At 46.0% G+C, this 23,519-nt stretch overlaps 7 protein-coding genes and 1 non-coding gene across 8 annotated transcripts; 4 read left to right on the top strand and 4 right to left on the bottom strand.

Moving 5' to 3' along the window:
• Positions 1-1,190: 1,190 nt before the first annotated feature.
• JR316_0008534 (uncharacterized protein) lies at positions 1,191-2,583 on the top strand (the record flags this gene model as incomplete). The annotated part of the gene is made up of 2 exons (XM_047894247.1): positions 1,191-2,055; positions 2,132-2,583. The coding sequence occupies 2 exons, from the start codon at positions 1,191-1,193 to the stop codon at positions 2,581-2,583; spliced, it is 1,317 nt and encodes a 438-aa protein (XP_047747562.1).
• A 1,232-nt stretch (positions 2,584-3,815) lies between these two features.
• Positions 3,816-5,343, top strand: JR316_0008533 (Zinc-type alcohol dehydrogenase-like protein PB24D3.08c; the record flags this gene model as incomplete). The annotated part of the gene is made up of 10 exons (XM_047894246.1): positions 3,816-3,864; positions 3,930-4,113; positions 4,166-4,248; positions 4,303-4,407; positions 4,459-4,505; positions 4,561-4,604; positions 4,655-4,816; positions 4,872-4,944; positions 4,995-5,045; positions 5,110-5,343. 10 exons carry the CDS (start codon positions 3,816-3,818, stop codon positions 5,341-5,343), a joined length of 1,032 nt encoding a protein of 343 aa, XP_047747561.1.
• A 380-nt stretch (positions 5,344-5,723) lies between these two features.
• JR316_0008532 (uncharacterized protein) lies at positions 5,724-6,036 on the bottom strand (the record flags this gene model as incomplete). Its single annotated transcript, XM_047894245.1, has 2 exons — positions 5,724-5,887; positions 5,946-6,036. The coding sequence occupies 2 exons, from the start codon at positions 6,034-6,036 to the stop codon at positions 5,724-5,726; spliced, it is 255 nt and encodes an 84-aa protein (XP_047747560.1).
• Positions 6,037-6,996: 960 nt separating this feature from the next.
• JR316_0008531 (uncharacterized protein) lies at positions 6,997-8,290 on the top strand (the record flags this gene model as incomplete). The annotated part of the gene is made up of 3 exons (XM_047894244.1): positions 6,997-7,705; positions 7,776-8,036; positions 8,091-8,290. The coding sequence occupies 3 exons, from the start codon at positions 6,997-6,999 to the stop codon at positions 8,288-8,290; spliced, it is 1,170 nt and encodes a 389-aa protein (XP_047747559.1).
• Positions 8,291-15,218: 6,928 nt separating this feature from the next.
• On the top strand, positions 15,219-15,316 carry JR316_0008530. Its single transcript has one exon. It is a non-coding gene; the product is annotated as a tRNA-Thr (tRNA).
• Positions 15,317-15,457: 141 nt separating this feature from the next.
• JR316_0008529 (uncharacterized protein) lies at positions 15,458-16,992 on the bottom strand (the record flags this gene model as incomplete). Its single annotated transcript, XM_047894243.1, has 3 exons — positions 15,458-15,702; positions 15,757-16,719; positions 16,788-16,992. The coding sequence occupies 3 exons, from the start codon at positions 16,990-16,992 to the stop codon at positions 15,458-15,460; spliced, it is 1,413 nt and encodes a 470-aa protein (XP_047747558.1).
• Positions 16,993-19,165: 2,173 nt separating this feature from the next.
• Positions 19,166-20,500, bottom strand: JR316_0008528 (uncharacterized protein; the record flags this gene model as incomplete). Its single annotated transcript, XM_047894242.1, has 3 exons — positions 19,166-19,911; positions 19,976-20,125; positions 20,173-20,500. The coding sequence occupies 3 exons, from the start codon at positions 20,498-20,500 to the stop codon at positions 19,166-19,168; spliced, it is 1,224 nt and encodes a 407-aa protein (XP_047747557.1).
• A 1,212-nt stretch (positions 20,501-21,712) lies between these two features.
• JR316_0008527 (Beta-1,3-galactosyltransferase sqv-2) lies at positions 21,713-23,519 on the bottom strand (the record flags this gene model as incomplete). Its single annotated transcript, XM_047894241.1, has 4 exons — positions 21,713-22,082; positions 22,136-22,443; positions 22,520-22,956; positions 23,486-23,519. The coding sequence occupies 4 exons, from the start codon at positions 23,517-23,519 to the stop codon at positions 21,713-21,715; spliced, it is 1,149 nt and encodes a 382-aa protein (XP_047747556.1).

Genomic DNA, 23,519 nt, shown 5'->3' with positions numbered 1-23,519 from the left:
CTTGTGTAAGGAAAGGAGACGAGAGTTGCCAACATGACCGCAGAGTTATTGATCATCGATCATGGCTCACTTGGATCGACGTGCTGGCGTTGGTGAATCCAGAGCTATTTTCTTGTTGCAAACCATTTCCAAATGTTCGAGGAATGGGAGATTGGATCTGGTTGGGTGTATCGTGTGATTGGGTGAGTCTTACCATTTTTGAAACGATCACTAACTTGTTGGGTCGGCTGTTTCTTCACGTCGAATTAGCAGCGTAGTGTACAGGACACGTATATTGGCGCTCATGGTATCATTGTGCCATGTGATTTCGTTGGACGTGTTGACCAATCACCGTCTGACGATGTGAGTATTCTCACAAGTGTGAGCGATAACTTACCTTGGCCTTGCTTCGTGGAGCTTAGCGTTGACAGAACAAAGGTTATGTCATGAACTATGCTTATTTGTCTGCATGCTGCATCCACGCTCATGATCCACGGTGGTTTGTTGTCGTACACCCCTTGCATATTCTTCGGGGAATTCTACCGCTCGTTTACCTTGCTTGTGAGTCCATCTCCTTTTTGTTTTGTCTATAAGTGGACTCTACATCGATCTTTCTAGACTGATGTGGCTCAAAATTGGTCGGAAACATCCAAAAAAGGCTTTCTATAGCATTGATCAAGGCTGATAAGTCCGCGATTATCACACGAAATCGGTATAGATTCAGCCACTACTCCCCATTTGCATCACTTTCAATTGTACATGCCTTAGCAGCATGGCGTCCGCGAGCAATCTAAGTCCTGAATACGTTCTGATCGTGGGTAGCCGGACACCCACAACACAATCAGCGGTAGATTTTCATGGTTTTTGACCCAAACTGGCGACGCTGACAGTACGCGCAAAAAGCTTATGGTGAAACATTCGAGACGTTATCATTATCCTGGAACTCCGAATCGGTGTCTACCACATCAGTCGTACACATGCCCTTGTTAACCAACTTCTTGACGAGGAGCCTGTCTTCTGAACATAAAGATATGTTCATGACTTTTACCCGAGGTGGCTCGGGAACTGCCTCGTTTCGGCGATCCGCAGAATAAAAGGAGACAATATTATCTGATTTTGTTGTCCTAGTTCCATCTACATTTCTCTGCTTAACTGCTCTGAGCTGCGTTGTTTCCTTGATCGAAACAGTGATACACAAGAGAAGACATACTATGCCGGATCGCGACTCTCCTTCAATTGTCCCAAAACTTCCTTCAGAACTCATTGATGACATTGTAGACCGAGCTCTTACTGTCCTGGATGACCAATCGCTGTCCTCCATGGCCCTGACCACTCAGCATTTTCGGGTTAAAGTCAATCAGAAGCGATTCTCGGCCGTCATTCTGGACTCAATCTTCGGTCGCAATTGTAGCGATCTGTCTAATCGTCTAAATTGCTTCGCCATTCTCGTTGACGGACAGCGACGCCTAACTCCTCGAATGATTAACGTGGCGTCGTTTGTTAATTCTTTTGAATTTAGCATGGTTCCTCAAGAAGGCGAAAATCCTCCATTCATTGATGCAGCAATGACAGTGCTCTGTAACAACCTGTTCCGGGAAACACCAGGCTATCGACCTCGCACTGACGAGTTTACATTCAAATTTGAACCATGGAATCATTCATACTCTGACAAACACTACCACTGGGAAACATTCCGTATGGCTATGAGACATGCATTCGTGGATCTCGTCCGCAGGTCTAAGCTCACATCACTACAAATTGCCGCAATATGTTCCATGCCTGTGGGAGCTCTACAAGGATCGAAGATCAAACATCTCCACCTCCGCCAGGTGTCCATCAATCCCTCACTTGATCTTTCGTCACCATTACTAAGTCCAGTCATTCTCGAGTCGCTCTTCCTGGATGGGTTGGTATCCTATAGAACATTATGTGGGCTCTTCTGTGGGCGTTACGATTCAGCTTCTAACCTGTTCACACGCTTAACAAATCTGAAAGTAACACTACGTGCTATTGATGACGTCGATACCGCGAACCAAATTTTGACCAATGCTACATCCCTGGACACTCTTGTTTTTAGTCTACCTACTTTTTTGAGAGGCGAGTCAATCCACCCCTGCATAAGTTATGCTGCTGAATATGAACTTTGACTTAGCACGTACTGTAGAGGAGGCTCAAGAAGGTCGAATGGTCCACTACGGCCATCTTCAGCGCTTGAGAAGGCTTTGCATATTTCCGACTTCCGTCAATTGCTTCCCTATGGATAGGTTACTCGGGGACGAGGTCCCTGAGAGCCTTCTAGAAATCCAAGTGCTCTTTTCGTACTACCTCACTAGCGCGGAGGTGCACGACAACATGTTTCCTCTCATTGACTTCTCCTACGTCGACACCCATCTTTCTCATCGACGTTACGGGTCGATAAGACGTTTTGTAATCACTCTGCATACCGTTCTCGGGACAGGATTCAACCTTACTGGACTCGATTTAGCGACCTTCGGGGGAATATGTCGTGACTCAGTCAGAGACTCGCTTCCTCGCCTTTGTCGGGCATTCTCCGAGTCTTTAAACATACGCATCGACTTCATACCATCCTCATCGGTTTCTTAACATATTTCTTAACATATTCTCAACTCATCCTTGATAACTTGAACAGTGGATATTTTCAGTAGGAAGTATAACTTGTAATTCTTTAGCTTTCTGATCTCCGTTCCCCTGGGTGAGTTACAGTCTGAGCAGGGAAACCGAGAGTCTAGATCGACGCCGGTGTCTTCTAGTACCATATTGTAGTAATGGCACAAGACAACAGTTAAACACAGCTCGGAATTTGGTCGGAAGCAACTCAATTCATATTACTTTAAAGTCATGATAAAAATCACTGCTTGTCGTTCGTTTGACTTCAATACATAGCAAAGTCAAGCCCTCAACCAATATGACATCCGTCAGCCCACAGCTATTTATGCTATCACTGTCATTGAAAGTAGGCCTTATAGAGTAAGATCCTAACAAAAGGAACAAAAGTAGCAGTACATAAAGATAGTAAGTCTTTAGGCTAGCGATCTTCTTCTACCGATCAGTAAGTAGAGAGGAGATTTCAAAGCGCATCCTTATCTCCCACATCTTCCTTTACTTGATTACTTAGATTATTCAGTGCATAACGTTACCTCAAAAACATCGCGGTCGCACCGAAGTCGCTTATTGACTCCGAGATCCCGAGCCCCTTCAATTCATGTAGGCTCCTATTTCGAAATCCTCTTCAATGTATTTGTGCTCCTATTATTTGAGCAACTTTTAGAATGTACATTTTTGTAAATAGTACTAGTAGTAGCTAGTACTTTCCAGCACTTTCTTTGCGAGCATGGACTTGAATGCTTGGCCAGCCTCGAGGGGACCGTCAATCGGAGAGGTCGATCGGAATTTTCCATAGGCAAGAAGACATCATACCTTTACCAATATGGGGTTTGTTTTCTATTTTCATAAGTCGTTTGTTGTGCTCGCGAGGTGAGTAGTAAGCTAGAGTCCTCCCATGTATCTTAATAAAGCCTGAATAAAGCTCTGAGTCTCTGACAAAGGCTGCCAAGGTCTGTGGGAATTTCTTTGCTTACATCATTGTCCCAATTGACAGCCAATCACCTGATACCGACGCTTACCGACGCCGAGGACATTGAGATTCGTCATCCGTTACCTCTCTGAGACACCCATGCCCTGCGGGTACTATCATATCAGTTTACCCGGTGATGTCAGATGGATACAGGCAGTTCAGGGGGATATAAAATCGGTCTGAGAATTTGCGTATTCTCAGACACCATACTCTTTTTCCCCCTCGTATCTCATCGTGCATAATGGCTCCAGTTACAAACGGGCGTGTTCTATTCAATGCAATTCCAGAAGGTTTAGCCTTCCCGTTTGTTATTCAGTTCTATGTGTGTTGATCCCATTGTGTTACGTCTATTTAGGGTTTCCGGTACCAGGAGAAACGACTGTTTATGATACATCGGAGACCATCGACATCGAGACGGTGGCTCTGAATGGCGGTTTCGTGCTGAAGACCTTGGAACTCTCTGTGGACCCGTATATGAGGGGGCGAATGCGGGAACCCTCTAAGAAATCGTACTCAGATCCATTCTTCATTGGCAAACCGTGAGTCATTTCGTTCTACTCCTAATGTAACACCTTCCGAACCTATTCTTAGTCTAAATGGTTACGGCGTTGGTGTGGTCATTCGTTCAGAAAATGCTGAGGTCCAAGTAGGAGATCACTTGTACGGCATTCTCGGTGAGCTTTTATCGTGTTGGGTACGATCCTTGCATACCGACGCAAGATGAACAGAACACCAGCATTATTCCATAAGAAAAGACCTTTCGGGTCTCGAAAAGATACAAAATCCCGATAAGCTTCCGTGGTCAGCATATATTGGTGTTCTAGGCATGCCTGGTGAGTGTCATTGAAAAGATATCTTACAATTAGCTAAATGACGTCATCTAGGCAAAACTGCTTATATGGCATGGAAGGAATATTCTCATGCGAAGAAGGTGTTATTTCCCGGTCGCATCATTGTAGAACCTTCACTAATCTTGTACTGCATAGGGCGAAGTTGCTTTTGTCAGTACAGGCGCTGGCCCTGTTGGATCGTAAGTTATACAATAGTTTGCGGGAGTGATATAGTGTTGATACAATGCAGGCTTGTAATCCAACTCGCGAAGAGGGATGGATTAAAAGTCATCGCTTCTGCGGGATCGGACGAAAAGGTCAAGTTTATGAAGGAAATAGGAGCTGACGTAGCCTTCAACTACAAAACCACCAAAACTGCCGAGGTTCTCGAGAAGGAGGGACCAATTGATATGTGAGCATTATTACCTCCTTTTCACCATCCCATATCTTCAACTATCGCTCGACAGTTTCTGGGATAATGTTGGTGGAGAGACCTTGGATGCCGCCCTCGAAGCAGCTAATAACTACGGCCGATTCATTGTGAGATGATTTATTTCTGTCGAGACAATGATTACTAACATCAGGTTAAGGAATGTGGGATGATATCAGGCTACAACAACGGCCATAGCACGGGAATCAAGGTAGGATACCTTCATCCTTAAGCGTTCCGTCTAGTTCTCTGACAATTTCAATTAATTTCTTCAGAATCTCTTCCATGTTGTCGCCAAATCATTGACTATCAGCGGTTTCATCATCTTCCGTCTTGAAGCCAAGTACAGGGAAGAATTTTATAAAGTCCTGCCCCCTCTGGTGGCCTCAGGAGAAATTAAGTACTCAGAGGATGTCTACAACGGCTTGGACAAAGTCGGTGACGTTATTTTGGCGGTTCAAAAAGGTACCAACAAGGCAAAGGCTGTAGTTCATGTTGCGGATGAGTGATACAACCCCTCATCCATAAATATCTAGTAATGCAAGATATATTAAATATTGCTCTTAATCAATATTGTGCCGTTTGGAATGTCTTGTGCGAATTCGTTTTTATGTATTTGATACTGGAGCTTCATCGCTGAATAAAGCATGCCATTTTCACAGTGTTCACAATTAAATGTGATTTCTTATCCATCATGGTCTTGTGCAACTGAAGCATGACATTAACAGGCGGAAACTAATCGAATGCTGATAGGTGTAATGAAGCTAAAAAATCATGGCATATTCGCTGAGGAGAGAGAAAGAGGGAACTAGATCTGTACGCGAACGAGCAAAACAAGGAGTCAGTATCGTTTTACAACAAAACGGCAAACAAGATATGTATCGTACAATCAAGGGGTGGGCGCTAAAAGCGCCACTGTCGCGCAAGCAGCGGAACAGGTACCGAGGGCGGCGTTATATGCGATAGCGGCGGCTGGAGCCGCAGGAGCGGCCACTACTGTTCCAAATGTTAGGCCTGCAGCTGCATAGCAAGCAACTGCGACAGTGTTGCACCCTGAGTGACATCAATGAGCATCATTCAGTGCCACCTTGAGAAAATCAAGAAATTATACCTGTCTGGCATATTCCATACGCAATTGGACCCGCGGATGCAATGGGGAGAAGTCCGATACCAGATAGTGCAAAAAGTTGAAGGAATCGCATAATAGTGAAGGTTGTGGTTCTTGAGATACCTGGACGTTTGGAAGATTGGAAGATTTAAGCCTCTGGGGTCCGGATTTTAGGGCAAGGAGGGGAAGGGGTCTTATACGCCTGTGGACTGTAAATATTTGGCTCTCTGCCATTTATGCTTTGTTCCTTGCGGTTCAATTCCCATCGATGGGCGAGACCCTTCCCACTTTCCGAACAAAAATAGGCCACCTCAAGGTTACCTACCGGTTTGCATAGCATGAAACTATACTACTGCGCAAAGAACTTCTTGTACCTCTTCTCTAGGGTGTGGTATGCTCGGTGATTGGGAGGGTGTTGCTGATCGTAACGTATTTTACACAAATCAATCTCAAATGTCTATTGGATTGTAAGTTTGATCATCTGTGATATGATCACACTCGCGGCATTCAAGTCTGATGCATTTAGTTGCAAGGACAGATCTTCTATGTAGCTTTCTTATTATGGCTTTCGGATCCGTGCACAGTCATTCCACAAATGCAATGACTCTGCTGGCTCGTTTTTGCGTGAATATTTTCCCTGACTCATAGATATGTGAAACTGATGTGGCAGAGCCTTACTAGTATATTTACAAATTAAGTACATGCCCTAGGATATGAGCCCAAGTGTGCATAACTTCGTCGATGATCGAACCGAACACTCGCTTCTGGGAAGCCTCAGTGACTCCCGAATCAGTGCCAAGTTATTTACACTGTTTCTAATTTCAACGAGATATTCTCAAGGATTGTACATCAGCCGTCTGAGGCTAGACAATGCTTTGGCAGAGATTTGACGGCCTAGTAACATAAATATCAAGAAAATCAGGCAAAGACTTCATTACTAGCACCTTCCCTTCCCTTGGCTAGTATTAACGCAAGCGAAGCCGAGTTCAATCAAACTTATACGTGAAAAGAACCTCTCTCCTACTCTTTGCAGAACATTTTCAAGTTATTCTCGATGAGCGTCGTAGATGTGGATGATGCAGATACAGTTATCATATACAAAGGATCATGGCAAGTTCTTAAAGGGACTGCACAGGAGCCAGCGTTCCAAGGCACGTTACATTCAACTGTCGACAACAGAGCATCTGCATCCATGATATTTGAAGGCATGTTAGCGATTCGAGCATTTAAAAGAATACCGGTTCTGAAGAAACACATAGGAACTCGCTTAACAATACTGTGTGTACTCCCCAGTAGTACCTCCGATGCCAGCAGCATCCATACCATTATTAACATTAATGGGAATAGTTCGACAGTTTCTCACTCAACAAATGCCACATACATTTTTAATTTCGTTCTTTACGACACGGGGAAAATTCCAGAAAATATTTACACAGTCACTCTTTCAAACGCTGGCAATGCGGCTGATAGCCCACTACAGTTGGATAGGTTTATCGTCGAGGGAAAACTTTTAAGGATCGACCCTTTAACGACTGGCTCCACAAGTCCAAGATTTCCCTTCACTCCACTGCAGACAAAAGAGATCCCACCGAAGGCTACCCCGATATCACGAACTGTAGAGACTTCTAAAACAGCGGAAGCCGTCCGAAACTTGTTGTCTGCTAAAACAACATTTGTGCAGCCAACAGCATCGTCGTCACCACCTGCAGGTATACTTGCCTTTAATAGCTCAAACATGGATTCCAGCACCGGTATGATGACCTGTAAGTCTCACGGTGTCTACATGCCTACACATCAGTGATTGACTGTTATGATTTATCCGTCTAACTGAAGTTTCACCGTCAAACAGCGTTAAATTTTATAGCAGGACATTATCCACAGATTTTCATATCACAACGACTGAGGGGAATGTAGTAACAGAAGTAACACTTCCGTCTAGCACATCATCATCGTCGTCGTCTATAGAAATCCCAGTTGTGCCGATAATAGGAACCGCCGCTGGAATCGTTTTTGTTATAATTCTGGTTATATTTATTTATCTTCGCCTTCGCATATATTTGAGTCACACAGAGCTACGTGATGACGCTAATGATTGTAGGTGTTCTTTTGTATTTCAGAAGAAGGGAATGGTCTGATCAGGTTTAATAGCTGGATCGTTATCAAGCGTGTCGAACATTTCCACTTTATCCTTACCGAATCTGGCACAATATCCACAGGCTAATTCATGCGGGAAACTTGAACCACATAATACATCACCAAATGAACTATCTGCATTACAGAATGACCCTGGAAGAACTTTAGACAAAGTCCCACTCACCGGTGAAGGACACGGCGGATATGGCCACTGATATGGCCACTGATAATTTTTTATCACCCACTCATCATTCAAGAGATATACTACTTCGAATTTCATGTATCAACTGACAACTGGACCTCATGTAATTTTTCCTTGGAGTGTCCTAAATTCACGTGGTGATGCGCCAAACTATTGGAGAAGGCAACACTGAGGGGATGGTGGAAGTGCGGAAGAAGGAAGGATGCCATTGCTGATCTGCTTCGGTACAGATTTTAGTGTAGTGTGTCGGAATTTTCAAAATTGCCTTATAAACCTAAAAATACGTCACGCTCACATGACAAGACAGGGGCTTGAATTTTTAAAGTTCATCTGGAGTGCTCATTGTAGCAATAAATTCCAAATTTATGACATACTAAAGTACATACACTCCAGTAAATTTCATATACACAGTATTTGTAAAGGGAGAGTCTGTGTATCAGAATTTCGAGCATCTTATAAAGGATACCTTTCGGTTTATAAGGCTTTATAAGGATCAAAATGACTAAAAGGTTCCGTGTGACACATTTGTGACACCAATTTCTTGAACTTCGATTTTTTCACTGCTACCCATTATAATGTCCTTAGAAATACTATGAACAGTAATATTCAGCGCATACCTCTCTTAATCTTACTTTTTTGTGAGGTAAAATGTTGAATTTCTAACCGTGCCTTCGTAATGCACGCCCTTTTCTTGACTGATTATATTTTCTTGTTGTCTTATTTCTCCGTGATGACCTCAGTTTTAGTCTAGACCGTACGTAGACGGGTGCACGCATGGACAATACGTACACCGAGTAGGTCCGCATGGCTTGGGCATTTGCCCAGCCATTTTCGTATCACATATACCAGAACAATTTCGTCTCAACTCCCCTCAGTCTATTCTACATTGACTGAGGTGAGTTGACCATCGTATTTACTGTTTCCCTTCGTATATTGACTTCGTGTAGCCATTATATTTGTTCAATAGGTACTATACACGAATATCAGTCTATTCTACATTGACTGAGCCATTATATTTGTTCAATAGGTTATGGGCCCCGACCTCAGCCTATAATCAACGAGTAGACTCATTTCCCTTCACACCAACTTCACAATGCTCTCTACAACGAAGCTAGGCGATGATTTCTTGCGCATTCCCAAGCTCGAGGCCACGGGCGCTAATTGGGTGGTCTATCGAGACCGTTTCTTGATTTCCATCGATGCACGCGGACTGGGAGATCACATCGACGGCACAGCACCTATGCCAGTTGCTCCATCGTTCTCCTCGTCCTCTGCACCGGCTCCCGCTGCCACAGGCTCGTCTACCACTCCTGCAACGACCCAGCCACCGCCGGCCCCGACAGTGGAACAAACAGCTGCGCTTGAGGAGTACTACAAGAAGTTGAAGGTGTGGAAGCAGGAGGAGGCCGTGGTGAAGCAGCAGATCGCTGGCACGATCCCGGACAGCCTCTTCTTGAAGATTCGCATGCTACCTACTGCAGAGATGATGTGGGCGGCGTTGGGAGCGAATTTCCAGAACAAATCTCGCATGGTTTCGATTGACCTTCGTCGACGATTGCAAGAGGAGCGGTGTGGAGATAAGGGCGACGTGCGAGCGCATTTTGCGAAGATGCGCCTCATGCGCGAAGATCTCTCGTCCATGGGCTATCCCCTCGATGACCTCGAATTCTACACTATCCTCATGGGCTCCCTACCCGCTTCCTACGACTCTTTTGTCTCTGTCATCGATGCATCATACACAACAGTTATTGCTGCGCAGTATGCGAATACGGAAGACCCCCCACCACCGCCATCACCCGAAAACTTTATTTTAAGCGTCACCGACGAGTACGAGCGCCGGCTCCTTCGTGCGAAGGGCAGTAGCGGCAAGAAGGACAGCGAGAACGTTGCCTTTTACTCCAACGACTCAGAGAGAGGTCAAAAAGGAGGCTCGCGTCGGGACAACGTCGAATGCTTCAATTGCAAGAAGCGCGGTCACTATAAATCGGAGTGCTGGGCGAAGGGAGGCGGCAGAGAAGGTCAACGCCCTGGAAAGGGCAAGGGGAAAGGCAAGGGGAAGGGGAAAGCGAAGGAGAATGGGGAGAGCAAGGGCAAGGACAATTCATTGACGGGCGCTTCTTCGAGCGCTAAACACACGGCTGGAGCTGCCAATGCTGATTCTGACTCGGATGAGGCTTGGATGGCGAATGCTTTCGATGACGATTCGTATTTCGAGACCTCAGACACACCCTCCTCCTTCAACGACTTCGATTCCGATTTTATTCAGGAATTATTCGATGAAGCTGTTCCCGTAAGCGACACCGAAGCGTCTACCGTATTGGACGATAGCAGCGACGAAATGCCAGGTCTCCAAAGCGTTTCTGAATCGTCTGACGACTCTGACGGTGATATCCCCACGCTTGACTCAGTATCTGACTCCGACGACAATTTTTCGGATGATGACTTGAGCTCTGAGTCTGATGACGACGAGTTTATTATTCCCCCGCCATCGTTGAATCCTATCTTTGTCCAAGCGAACGCTCTTCAGGAAGACGCAGCGTTTACAAGCAAGACACATGAGGAGCTGACCACTCCAATAGATGTGGAGCTTTATGATTCGGGAGCTACCCGACACATGTCTGGTCTTCGACACCGTTTTATCAACTTCGTCGACACTCCAGAGAAGCCCATTTCCGCCGCTGATAACCGAACTTTCACGGCGACTGGCAAGGGAGACATTTGGATCACTATTCCCAATGGTGAGCAAGAGTCTCGGGTCCTCTTGAAGGACGTCCTCTATGCGCCGTCGATGCGCGTCACTCTCGTATCCATCAGTCGTATTGCTCTTGCCGGATCAACCTTGATTTTTCACGGTGAATTTTGCAAGATTTACGATCGCCATCGTTGACCGATTGGAAGGGTGTCTGTAAAGGGAGGACTGTATCGGGTCTTTACGCCACGCTCAGTTGAGCCAGAGGTTGAGACCGCGACCGCCGCGAAGGTGGAGGAGGTAATCTCACTTGATGAACTTCATCGTCGACTGGGACATGTTTCGCACGAGCGAGCGAAGCGTTTGGTGGATAAGGGACTCGTCACTGGTGTTCTATTAGACCCAGAAAGTGTCTCAACAATTTGCGAGTCCTGCGAGTGGGCGAAAGGCGAGCGTAGAGCTATCCGACGCGAACGCGAACGAGAACGCACCAAGGCTGTTGGCGACGAGATTCATTCGGATCTGTGGGGTCCAGCGCCAGTCGAAACGATTAATCGCAAGAAGTACTACATTAGCTTCACGGACGATTACAGCCGCTATTCTCAGCTCTATTTTTTGCGCAAAAAGAGCGAGGCGTTCGATGCGTATCGGTCATACGAGGCATGGCTGAAAACGCAAAAGGATATCCAAATCAAATCGCTTCGTACGGATCGTGGAGGCGAATACCTCAACGATGCGTTTACTGCCCATCTTGCACTCGCTGGAACCGAACGGCACCTCACAACCCACGATACACCCGAGTATAATGGCGTTTCGGAGCGCCTAAACCGCACCATTATTGCTAAAGTCCGTGCCATGCTTCATGAGAGCGGACTGCCCGATTTTTTGTGGGCTGAAGCAGCCCGCCACTCTGTGCATCTCAAGAACTGTTCCTGGACGCGCAGTCTTGGAAACACGACCCCCTTCGAAATATTTCATGGCAAGAAGCCAAACCTTGCGAATTTACACCCCTGGGGATGCAGAGTGCGAGTTTACGACGACGACAACAATAAACTTGCAGCGCGATCGAAAATCGGCCGCTGGGTTGGTTTTGACGATGAGAGCTTTGCCCATCGCATATATTGGACCGAGAAGCATTCAATTACTGTCGAACGAAACGTTAAGTTCAATTTTGATGAAGAAATATTCGTCGAGGCTGCACCACTCGAGGGGGAGCGTAAACCATTTGTCGCGTGGACTCCGCCCGACGAACCACTTGCTTCCAACGATTCTCAACGCCCCAAGGTCGAGGAAGTCGACGAGGATGACGAGGACAAGCCAGAGCCCAGAGGTCCTTCGGATCATACTGAAAATCGATTCCAGAATGAAGAACCCGAGCCAGAAGGTCCACGACGAAGCTTACGCATTCGCAAAGCTTCCTCGTATGTGGAACGATTGAGAAGTGGTGTGGGAGTGCTCAGCGCAAGACGCAGCGATGGTGTACTGCCTGTAGGCATACAAGAAGCGCCAGAGCCTTCGGAGACGGGTGGAGTTGCGGATGGCGAGGAGGATGCTTGGGAATTGGTCGAGGCGGCGGAGTATGCAATGGCAGCGGTTATGGAGGGAGCAGAAGGTTTAACACCTACATTTGAGGAGGCGAGGAAGCGTGCAGACTGGCCTAAATGGGAGATCGCAATCAAGGAGGAGCTCGATTCGTTGAAGCGAAACGGCACTTACGAGCTTGTACAGCGACCCAAGGATGCCAACGTCACCAAATGTCGATGGGTTTTGCGTATCAAGAAGAATGCAGCCGGCGAAATCGAAAAATACAAGGCACGTCTAGTCGCTAAAGGTTTTACTCAAATTCATGGCGTAGATTATTACGAGACGTATGCACCTGTTGCTCGTTTCGCATCTTTTCGACTCCTTCTTGCTCTTGCTGCGCGGAACGACTGGATTGCAGATATCATTGACTTCGATTCAGCGTACCTTAACAGCAAATTGGGTCCAAACGAGAAGGTATTTCTTGAACAACCACCCGAGTTCGCCGTCCGCAACAGTCGTGACTGGGTTTGGCGCTTAAACAAGACGTTATACGGCTTGAAACAGGGCGCTAAAAACTGGTACGACGCACTTTGTAAAGCTCTTGCTGATTTGGGGTTCGTAAGAACGGATGCAGACCATGGAGTCTTCGTAAAGAAGATTGGCTCCGATATCATTATCCTTGCGGTACACGTCGACGATTGCCTGCTTGTTGGGAGCTCTAGGAAGCAGATTAACGAATTCAAGAAGCGAATGAATCGTATCTACAAGCTCACCGACTTAGGCGCCGTGAACTGGCTCTTGGGGATCAAGATCACTCGAGATTTCGTCAACCACACCATTTCCCTATCCCAGGACGCATACATCGACTCTATCATTGCGCGATTCAATTTTAACGACTTGAAACCGTCGTCTATCCCTATGGATCACACAGTTACGCTCTCAAAATCGCAATCCCCCACGAAGATCGCAGACATCATCAAGATGCAGCAAATTCCGTACCGTGAGGCGGTCGGATCCCTGATGTATGCAGCGATGGGCACTCGCCCTGATATCGCATTTGCAGTGTCCACAGTGGCACAATTCTCCGAGAACCCAGGTTGGGCTCATTGGGAGGCCGTAAAGCGAATCTTTCGCTATTTATTGGGCACTCGCTCATTGCAGTTGACGTACGGCGGCGAGAAGCGAGGAGTGGAAGGGTTCGTTGATGCTGACGGAGCATCCCAGGAGCACAGGCGTGCAATTTCCGGGTATGTTTTCATGGTTGACGGGGGAGCCGTTAGCTGGTCATCGAAGAAACAAGAGCTCGTTACACTGTCAACCACCGAGGCGGAATATGTCGCACAAACTCACGCTGCGAAGGAAGCCATTTGGCTTCGTGAACTCATTACTCAACTTTTCGGACCTCTCGACGGTCCAACCATTTTATTTTCTGACAGCAAATCGGCCATTGCACTCGCACAAGACGGACACTATCATGCACGCACAAAACATATCGATATTCGCTACCATTTTATCCGCTACGTCATAGAGAAGGGCACGATCAAGTTGATCTACTGCCCCACAAATGACATGACGGCTGACATTCTCACCAAGGCGCTTCCTAGCGTGAAGGCCAAACATTTCGCTACCGCCCTCGGACTCAGCACGGTTTGAGGGGGAGTGTTGAATTTCTAACCGTGCCTTCGTAATGCACGCCCTTTTCTTGACTGATTATATTTTCTTGTTGTCTTATTTCTCCGTGATGACCTCAGTTTTAGTCTAGACCGTACGTAGACGGGTGCACGCATGGACAATACGTACACCGAGTAGGTCCGCATGGCTTGGGCATTTGCCCAGCCATTTTCGTATCACATATACCAGAACAATTTCGTCTCAACTCCCCTCAGTCTATTCTACATTGACTGAGGTGAGTTGACCATCGTATTTACTGTTTCCCTTCGTATATTGACTTCGTGTAGCCATTATATTTGTTCAATAGGTACTATACACGAATATCAGTCTATTCTACATTGACTGAGCCATTATATTTGTTCAATATAAAACGCCCTGGAGAGCGAGATATCAACTTTTGTGTTGCCCTTATAAGGTAAAATTATTATAAGGCTATTTTAAAAATTCCGACATGTAATCTAATCTAATCTAACGCGGCTGTGCCGTCTGTACGCGTGCGCCGGGTGCACTATATGCTCCATCTTCTGAGCTTAATAATATATATTATATCATCTATGAGACTCCCCCCTCTTCCAACAAAAATACTACATTACATAAATGTAGAACCGCTGTTTAGAGAACTTGTTTTCAACCGTGTCAAGTTTCATCATTTTCTTGCGACAATTATCATTGAATATATTAAGTATCAAGTATCCTATGTATTTACAATTTAGTATTCTGAGTTATTCCAATTCTACAAAACAACACAAATCCTTCGTCTGCTTGTTACCCGATAATACACAGATTCTACAATTCAAGGCCTACTCAGTCCTACTGAATGATAATGGAACACCGTGCGAATAATCATGTGCTTTTTTGGCCTGATGGGGATGAAATTCTGATTTACCGGTTGCCGGCGTGGGAGAAACAATACGCCCATCTTAATTCTCGATGATTTTAATCGTTGCTTTTCAAGAATTGTACATGAATATAGTAGCCAATGATAGATGCGAACCGAATCTCAACAGCCTTTACTCTGTTACACAATACATACATTTTGGCAGACTCTCACATCGAGTCCCTCTTAGCTCAGTTGGTAGAGCGCGTCACTAGTACTGCCTCCGAGAGTGCACACTATATATGACGAGGTCAGTCGTTCAAGTCGGCTAGAGGGAATAGTTTATTTTTGTTGCTTCTCTCCATGAATTTCTCGGTTCAATCAAATCATTGATATATAGAGAGATACGCGAATCCAAACATCCATTGAATAAACATTTCTCCGTATGTAGGTTTACACCGCTAATATCAACTTGAATCTCACCTAGGCGTTAGTCCCAGAGCGTATGCAGACAATTTGTCTTTCCTTTCGTTGGAAGAACTGGATGGGACTTTTTTATGCGTGCTATTATCTCCTATATATTCCCCAGGAGTATCGGTAAGCAATCTCTCCTTATTGTATGGTGTAGGCGGGCGCCGGATGTGACGATCCGTTGATGGTTTTGGGGTTGACACCCAATGATAATGGTTTCCTTTGTTATAACAAGTGGAGATTCCTTCCACTCCTATATCGTTATTTGGTCAAAAATGTGTAGTAGGAACGACTGCTAATAGCTTACCGTTAATGTTGCGTGGTATAACCGCCACCTTTTTCATATCGGGGGAAATTGTTCCCCAATCTGACGCTTGAGTTGTCGATGAAGCATCGTCGTCATTGCCATACCCTGATTTACAATCGCTTCCCTTCGTCTTCAAGGATGACAACGAGTTATCCTGATTTCCACTCCGCGGTGGATTATGTTTACCTATCACAGCAGAAAGCTGAGCCTTGAGCTCAAGGACGTCGTCAGTCTGTGGATCTTTTACTTTAGGGTGGCCATGCGTTTTTGGAGACACCGTGGTTCCTTTCCGAGGAGGAGTAGGTATTGAAGGGGGAGCATGCGAGGTCTTTAATATCGACTTCAGAGGACCACGCTCCCGTGCCTCTTGTAGCTCCTCATTGGTCCTATATTTACCAGAAGGAGGAGCACCATCGGGTGAAGGCGGAGGACGGCCATTGGTAGGAAAGACTGGACCATTTGAAGCAGACGTACTGGGAAGGCCTGACGGCGCCTCACAGACTTGTCCATGCGACCACAAGGGCGTCGGTGATGGCGTCCGTGATTTTGGTCTTGGGACATAATAACGAGGGTCATCTGGTGTAATTGTATTCATATCCACTACTGAAGCTCGCGCCGTTGGTTGAGGGAAATTCCCTTGATATGAATTATTCCACGATGGATGTGGATGGTAAGATGCGTGTGATGTGTGCTTTCCGCTGCTACTTCCACTTGGATAAGGTCCATGAGGATGAAGAGAGCGATAGGGATGGGTTTGGGATGCATGAGGTGCGTGGGATTGAAGATATGGATATGATGGATGCGGCGGGTATGGGTGATGTTGCTGTCCTGCTGTGGATTGCATCATAATGTACGGAACTGGATGAGGCGTCTGTGTGCCATGCCCCTGGCTACGGCTGTGTGGATACTGCGCGCGATACTGTTGTGTGGGCAATTGTGAAGGTCCCGGAGCGTACGGTGGTCCTATACATACAGAAATACACGAAATTAGAGTCGCAACACGAAATGCGATTAATTATAAAAGAACACACCACTTGAATTTGTTGTAGACTTCATTGCAGGAGGTACTGGTACGGAACGTGACGTTTGCGGGTGCGGGAAATAATTAGACACTAAGGACCGATTGTATCCACTTCCACCACTTCCACCAGCCTTGGGATAGTTAGGCGGAGCAAGATAAGGAACCTGCTTCGATTGCTTAGAGGCGGCGGTCTGGCCATAGACAGGATGAAACATCGTGATTTGTGGCTTGGTGAAGTAGCGTGAATTAGACGCAAAGCTTTTCGGAGACAACACCGAAATGAAGCAAATATGAATGGACTAAAATGAACCCCAAGGTCAAAGAAGGGTGGGGTATTCGATCAGGACCTTGGAACGAGAATGGCCACCGTTATATAGCACTCCTTTCAGTCCCTGGCTTAGAGTCTATAACCTCCACCGATCAAAGGTCATCGATTAACATTAATTGAGCGTGGTAAGATTAAACCTACCTTGCGATATTCTGGAAATCTTTAGTTTGAGGGTGGATCTGCTGATCAGGTTCCGTGGTTCTTCCCGTGAGGTGCGTGGTTCAGAGCCGGGGAGGCAAAACGCTTCTTTGGGAAACGACCGTGCTCGGGTTGCCTCCACTGTTTCTGGCCCAGCTGCCGTCACACCCGATGAGGTTTGTAACTGAACCATCGGATCGAAACGACAGTAACGGCTGCAGGATGGAAGTACTTCCCAGTAGATCCGTTATCGCTGTTTGTTTTTAGTGGTGACAACAAGCGCCCACAATAATTTTATATCGGAATATCTAGTTTTTCCGATGCCCGAGAGGCGCCGCTGTGTTATCCAGGATTATCCAAGATGTATTTCTTTTCGAAAAATGACAAGAAAGGCGGAAAAAACGTTGTGCAGAATGAGAACACGGACCATGGGTGTTGATAATAAGGTGGCGGCGGAGACAAGCCGGCCTAGCGCAAGATAAGAAAGTAACGTGGAGAGGCATTCACACAGTAGGTTTTTGCTTCACTTTACAGCCAAGGTGCATAAGAATAACCCGTTCGAAAATATCATTCACGCCACCTCCCCGGTCAATTTCAGACTCTCTAATTCTATCGTGCAGCCGATACCAAGTTGTGGGCACGGACCTTCCTATTCTTGGTGAGTCCAGGGTTATCGCACTCAATCTCTTCATCGATTAGAAATTTAGAACGAAGCAATTTGGTTCAATTTGGACATGAAAGCACATCAGGGGCATGAGATATGGATGACAAGAAAGCGAGGACAGAGCAAGGATGCAATGCAGTTTGAGGGCTGAAATCCACGTTTTTTCTGGGATAGAGTGCAAACTCCGTAGGTCCGGTAGTGATGGTATCCAATCGGAGAAGATATGCAAAGGAAAAACACACAGACGTCAAGAAGGGCAATTGGTTATGCATATAAACGGCGTTACTCTGTTCAATTATAATGAATTCAGTGCAGTGGAGAAATCAGGCAAGATTATCAACGAGGCAGGAGCATAAGCACACTATCGGTACTATGATATCTGAGCCTCGCGACTGTCGTGCGGATTATCAATTGAATATTGAATGTTGTCAACACATTCATGATGTCATCCGCACCAACCTTCCATTCGGGATGGCCAGCATGCAATTCTGGACAGTGACCCACGGGTTTGCCAAAGCGATATAGTATTTCTACAGTTTCAGTTGGTTGTTATTTGGGCCCGACTGAATGGAATAATGATCAATGCAAATCGATACCGATTGATGGTAGTATCTCCAGTCCGGGTCCCCCTATTTTTGCAAGTCCGAAGCGACAGTAAGCGCCCACACACAACCTTCAGGATGAAACACTACGGTACACCAATTCCACCGCTTATATCTGAACTTTCTTCCTTTCTTGATATTGGCAAGTTTCTGAATCAATCACAATTAAATTTGGGTACTAAACCGGCTATATGAATAAATACCTGTAAAACCCATCCAAATAGAATCTACGCAGAGACGAACTTAATCCAATTAATCACGACTTACAAATTCACTTGAATCTCGAGGACATATTTGCTCCTCAAATATTAATTCACCCTACCAGATATATTAGTATATGATCCTCAATATATCAATTAGATTAGTGAGGAACGGTAGAAATTACACAGAAATTGACTACAAGTACACTGAAAATGGTGATTTACATTCATGTTTCAATAACTTATTTGGATTAGGCGCTCGAAATCAGTGCAAGCGCACAGAGAAACAAAACAAAAGCATATCAAAATCAGGCCAAGACGAGGTCGGTCAGGAATAGGTAATAAGGATAGCGAAAAGACAGAAAGCAAGAAAGCAAAAAGGTGAAGGAACGACGCACTTTCAAAGGCAGAAACGTCAGTGGCATTAATACTCAAACCTTGTTCAGCTCATCCCACTCAATGCGTCCCAAAGGTTATCATCCACCCACCAGCATTAATCGTCGGTTCGATTCCCCTAAACCACATAACGCCTCCAAGTGCATCGCATCGGCGCATGCAATCTTCAAAATCTTCCCGCATCACATTTCCCTGTGCATCTCTACCAACCTTCACCGGAGCACAAATGTGGCACCTCTCCTCCAGCGCACGCATCGCAGCATCTTGGCGGGTCATAGGCCAGCTCTCCTTCTCCTCCCTTCGCACTGGCACCCAAAACGCCTCATACACAGCACCCAACACATCACCAACTCGGATCCCGCGTGCGTTGTGGATGGTAAACGGCCATGGGAAGGTCGGTGCGGAGTCGCCCGCGACGGCGTTGACGTACATGTGCGTCAAGAATGGCCACGTCGCGGGCTGTGCAAGATCTTGGTGTGATACAAATACAGGGAGCGGCGTGCGCCCAAAGCGTACACTGCGGTGCGTCAGTGGGTCGTCAAAGAGCCTCCAGGTTAAGGGTGATGGGCCCCATAGAAAATGCTGTAGCAAGGGGTTGAGCTGCACCTCCCAAGGGAAGGGCAGAGGCTGGCCTGGGATAGGCGGTGTCCAGCGCTCTGGTCTGGGAGGAAGCGCACGATGTTTGGATCCTGGAATAAAGCGTTTGTGGGGAGGTGTGCGCCGTCCCGAGTCGGGCGAATCGTCGCCCATGTCGGTAATCATTTTGCGGAGGGTAATTGTATCAATAGATGTTTCGCTGGACACGGCTTTGTATTCGTGTGCTCAGTTTAGGGGACGCTAGAAGTGGATATGACGTACGGGAATTAATACCGGTTACGTTGTTGAGTATCGGACGGGCCCAGTAACCGTACTGCTTCCATTCGTGTAACCCGACTTTCGATACGGTTGGTGGTGACGGTTTGCTTTCCAGCATATCAAATGCTGGTGCAGACAACACTTCGCCGTCGTCCAAAGGGAAAACTACAATCATTAGGAAAGGAGCCAACAATACAACGAACCGCGCTTACCAAGTCTCAACCAATTCCTGATACGACCCCATACGCTCTGCTTCTTCCGCTTCTTTTTGTGCTTCCCGATGCTGCCCAGCACCGTGTGCGAGGTCGCCGTTGACACTGGTGACGATGCATTAGTGTCTCCCACCGCGATTGACGATACGTGTGTGTCGAACATGGGTTTGAGTGGTTCGGGCGGGAGATCAGCGTTATCAGAGATCGGACTGTTTTCCCATGGCTTGGAGAGGTCATCCGTCAGCTCAATGGAGCGGTAGAAACCCGCATGATGGTTGTATGACGGTCGGTGGTATGCAGGACGGTGGGGGCGTTTGTGATGCGACATTCCTCAGGGATAGGAGAGAGAGATAAGATGCGCTGGCGGCGCCTTGTCTATTACTTTACCATCGAGATTATAGTCGAGAGAAAGGCTCAGAGTACACGAGGCAAGTCAATGGCAACTTCCTATTTTCCCATCCGCCTCGAGGCCTGTGTCCGTATCTGTGTAGTCATAATGACCTGTTTTGACAGAACAATGAGCTATACCTGTATCAGGAAGGCGACGATTATAACGTCGGCTCATCTTTGGTCCAGAGTATTTGCATCTGAACATTGTGTGCGATAGAAATATACAACAGAGTTACTCCGAGGAAACGTGTTGAAGGCGGTCATCCTAGTAGTTTTCACTGCTGGCGGTCATTGATAGATGTCAAATCAAAACAAATCAGATACACGTATAAAATAGATCGCTTGCAGATAAAATTCACTTGTGACACCATAGACGAGGAAGAGAAAGAGGTGAGGATCGAGGTCAAGAATATTCGGGTGATCCTGACTTAGATCATATTCAATATTCGGGTCACGTGATACAGCATGACAGTCGACGCGAGAAAAAACGCGAAAAGGCAAGACGCGAAGAGAGAGAAAACGAGAAGGGGCCGCCAAAGGCCTGAGCGGATTCAGTCTTGAATGATATGTTTCTCTTAAAATCAGCAGCAAATATACTGCATTCGATACTTCAATTAAATGAAATTACTATACATACCATGTAAGTTGAAAATTGCTGAAACCAGTCTTGCTATTCTGCTGAATCGGAACTTGAATGTGCGTGAAGCCAGTTTTATCCAGTGGGGGGAGACAGAGTGAATCGCGCTTCGGAAGATTTTGATCCCAGAATCGGTCAGGAATCCTGACATGAATCGTGTCGGAATCTCCTCTGAATCTTCTACTCTGACCTCTAGGCATACAGAAAAAACCATATTTTGACAAGGTGCTAACGTTTTACGATTTAAGAAAGCAACTCGATTGCGTTTTAGGAGACTTGGTTGAGGTGATGAAAGGAGCACAGTAGTTTATCTCTAGACTATTCAATTTCTCGCGCTGATTTCTTGTATCTTGTTGTTGTACTAAGGCAACTCTACGATTTAAAGTCATTTGATTATGTTTTTAAAATTATTGTGAGTGATATTCTTACTAATATTGAGAACAAACAATATAGCAATAATGAAATTATGAAATATTGCCTTTCAGCTTTTTTCCCAAAAACTAATTCAGATTGTCAATAATCCCATTCCATCCTGACTTCTTTCATCTTTCTAAACTTCTTCATCTCCTCAGGCAATAATCGATGAACACACACCGTTTCCCACCCTACTGCATGGGCCACTAGCCCCCTCCGTTTATAATCATGCCAGCCAATTTTATCGTCTACGACTGTTGTGTTAACTTGGTATGGCAGGTACGGCGGCAGGTGCATACTGCCGGAAATATCAGAAGACTTTGAAGGCTTGGGATAGAATGTTGCAGAGGAGTCATGTAGAATCTTGAGCCCTGCTACCCAGGAGCCGATCATAACATCGTCGTATGGGTAGTGGATATGGTGCGGGAGCTCAGGGTCTGCACTCAGCATTGTCGCTGTTAAATGTGAGCTGGTGTATTTTATTAGCATTGTATTTTTATGAGATATGAGTTTCGACCATACCTAAGCATGTAACCAATTCCGATAGGATAAGGATACGATGGACCCGTCATCCATCTATCCTCCTCTACATCTTTTTTCCCATTTCCATTTGTATTCCTATTTGCATGTCTGCTGTTGTCGGTGACAGTATTTTCCCAGTATAGCCGATGCTCAGACATACGCCCAATTAATATGTTATCCTCGCGCGGCCGTAGTCCGACATACATTGGGTCATAACGCATCCTCCGTGCGAGCGTGCTGAATCGACAAAAAGTGTCGGAGTCCATCGTCATAGCATAGTCGTACATCTCCTTCGGGGTATCGTTTGCCTATAAGTGATAAGTTTGATGAAATTCTAAGTCGGAAATGACCATGTAAATAGGGGTGAAAGCAGTGCGAACTTACCCACTTTAGGGCAGCGAACCGCTTCTCTGCCACCCGTTCCGGGATGTCCTCCACATCCTCTACAACTAACACGTCTCCATAGACCTCATTTTCCCTATCTATTCTCCTCATTATCCTCCTAGTTTCCTCATCATGCGCTTTTTGTCTTGAAACTGAGACGGAATGGTTTTTGAGAGGCAAAGGAACCCGGCCCACAAAAAATTTGTACTCCAGAGTCACATCTTCTTGCGGGACACCATCAAGCACACTCTCCCTAATTGCTTGGCGCCGCTCAAACGCGTCCACGCGGGATATTATTGCGAGCTTTATCACAAGCGGCGAGGTCCCATTTACAGTATTTGCATCTACACCGATGTAAGATGGTTTGAGAGTATTTTCAAACACAAAATCAGGTCCTATGAACGGGTCCAGGGCTCCGCTTGCAAGGATGATACATGCTACACATGCGAGTATCAGCAACGCGAATGCGGAGAGGCGATAAAATATTCGTGGACGTTTGGAGGTTATAACTGGTTGGGGTAGTGAAGGCCATACAGACGATATATATCGATGGTCTGGGGCGGATGCCTGAATGAATAGTGAGCGGAATAGGGTGGCAACTTTATTGTATACTGAATGTTTTGAATTGATTACATGGTGTGTATATGGTGACGGGGACGGCGGGGATTCGGGATCAACCTCGTCGAGATTTGGGTTGTGGTTGGGTAAGTGGTGATATGAAACTTCAGATGGCCTTAGATATCCATTCCAGAACAGATACATTGAGTGGCCAATGATGGTTTTAATACTGTGCAATTATACCTAAGAAAATAAAGTCAACGTGATGAAAAAAAAAATCCGCCAATCCTATGTTCAGATTAACTCACTGATTTTCGCTTGTAATAACCTGACCACAATGTATAAGAAATAAAGTTGGATGGGCGAGATTGGATGCGATACAATCGATACACACTTTTATAAACTTACTGAGCACCTCTTTTATATACCGTTGCCAGCTCAT

Source organism: Psilocybe cubensis, chromosome 7 (assembly GCF_017499595.1).
Source record: "Psilocybe cubensis strain MGC-MH-2018 chromosome 7, whole genome shotgun sequence".
In the NCBI taxonomy this organism is placed as follows: Eukaryota; Fungi; Basidiomycota; class Agaricomycetes; order Agaricales; family Agrocybaceae; genus Psilocybe; species Psilocybe cubensis.
The sequence above is the reverse complement of the archived record's forward strand: the minus strand, read 5'-3'. Positions and strand labels throughout refer to the sequence as shown.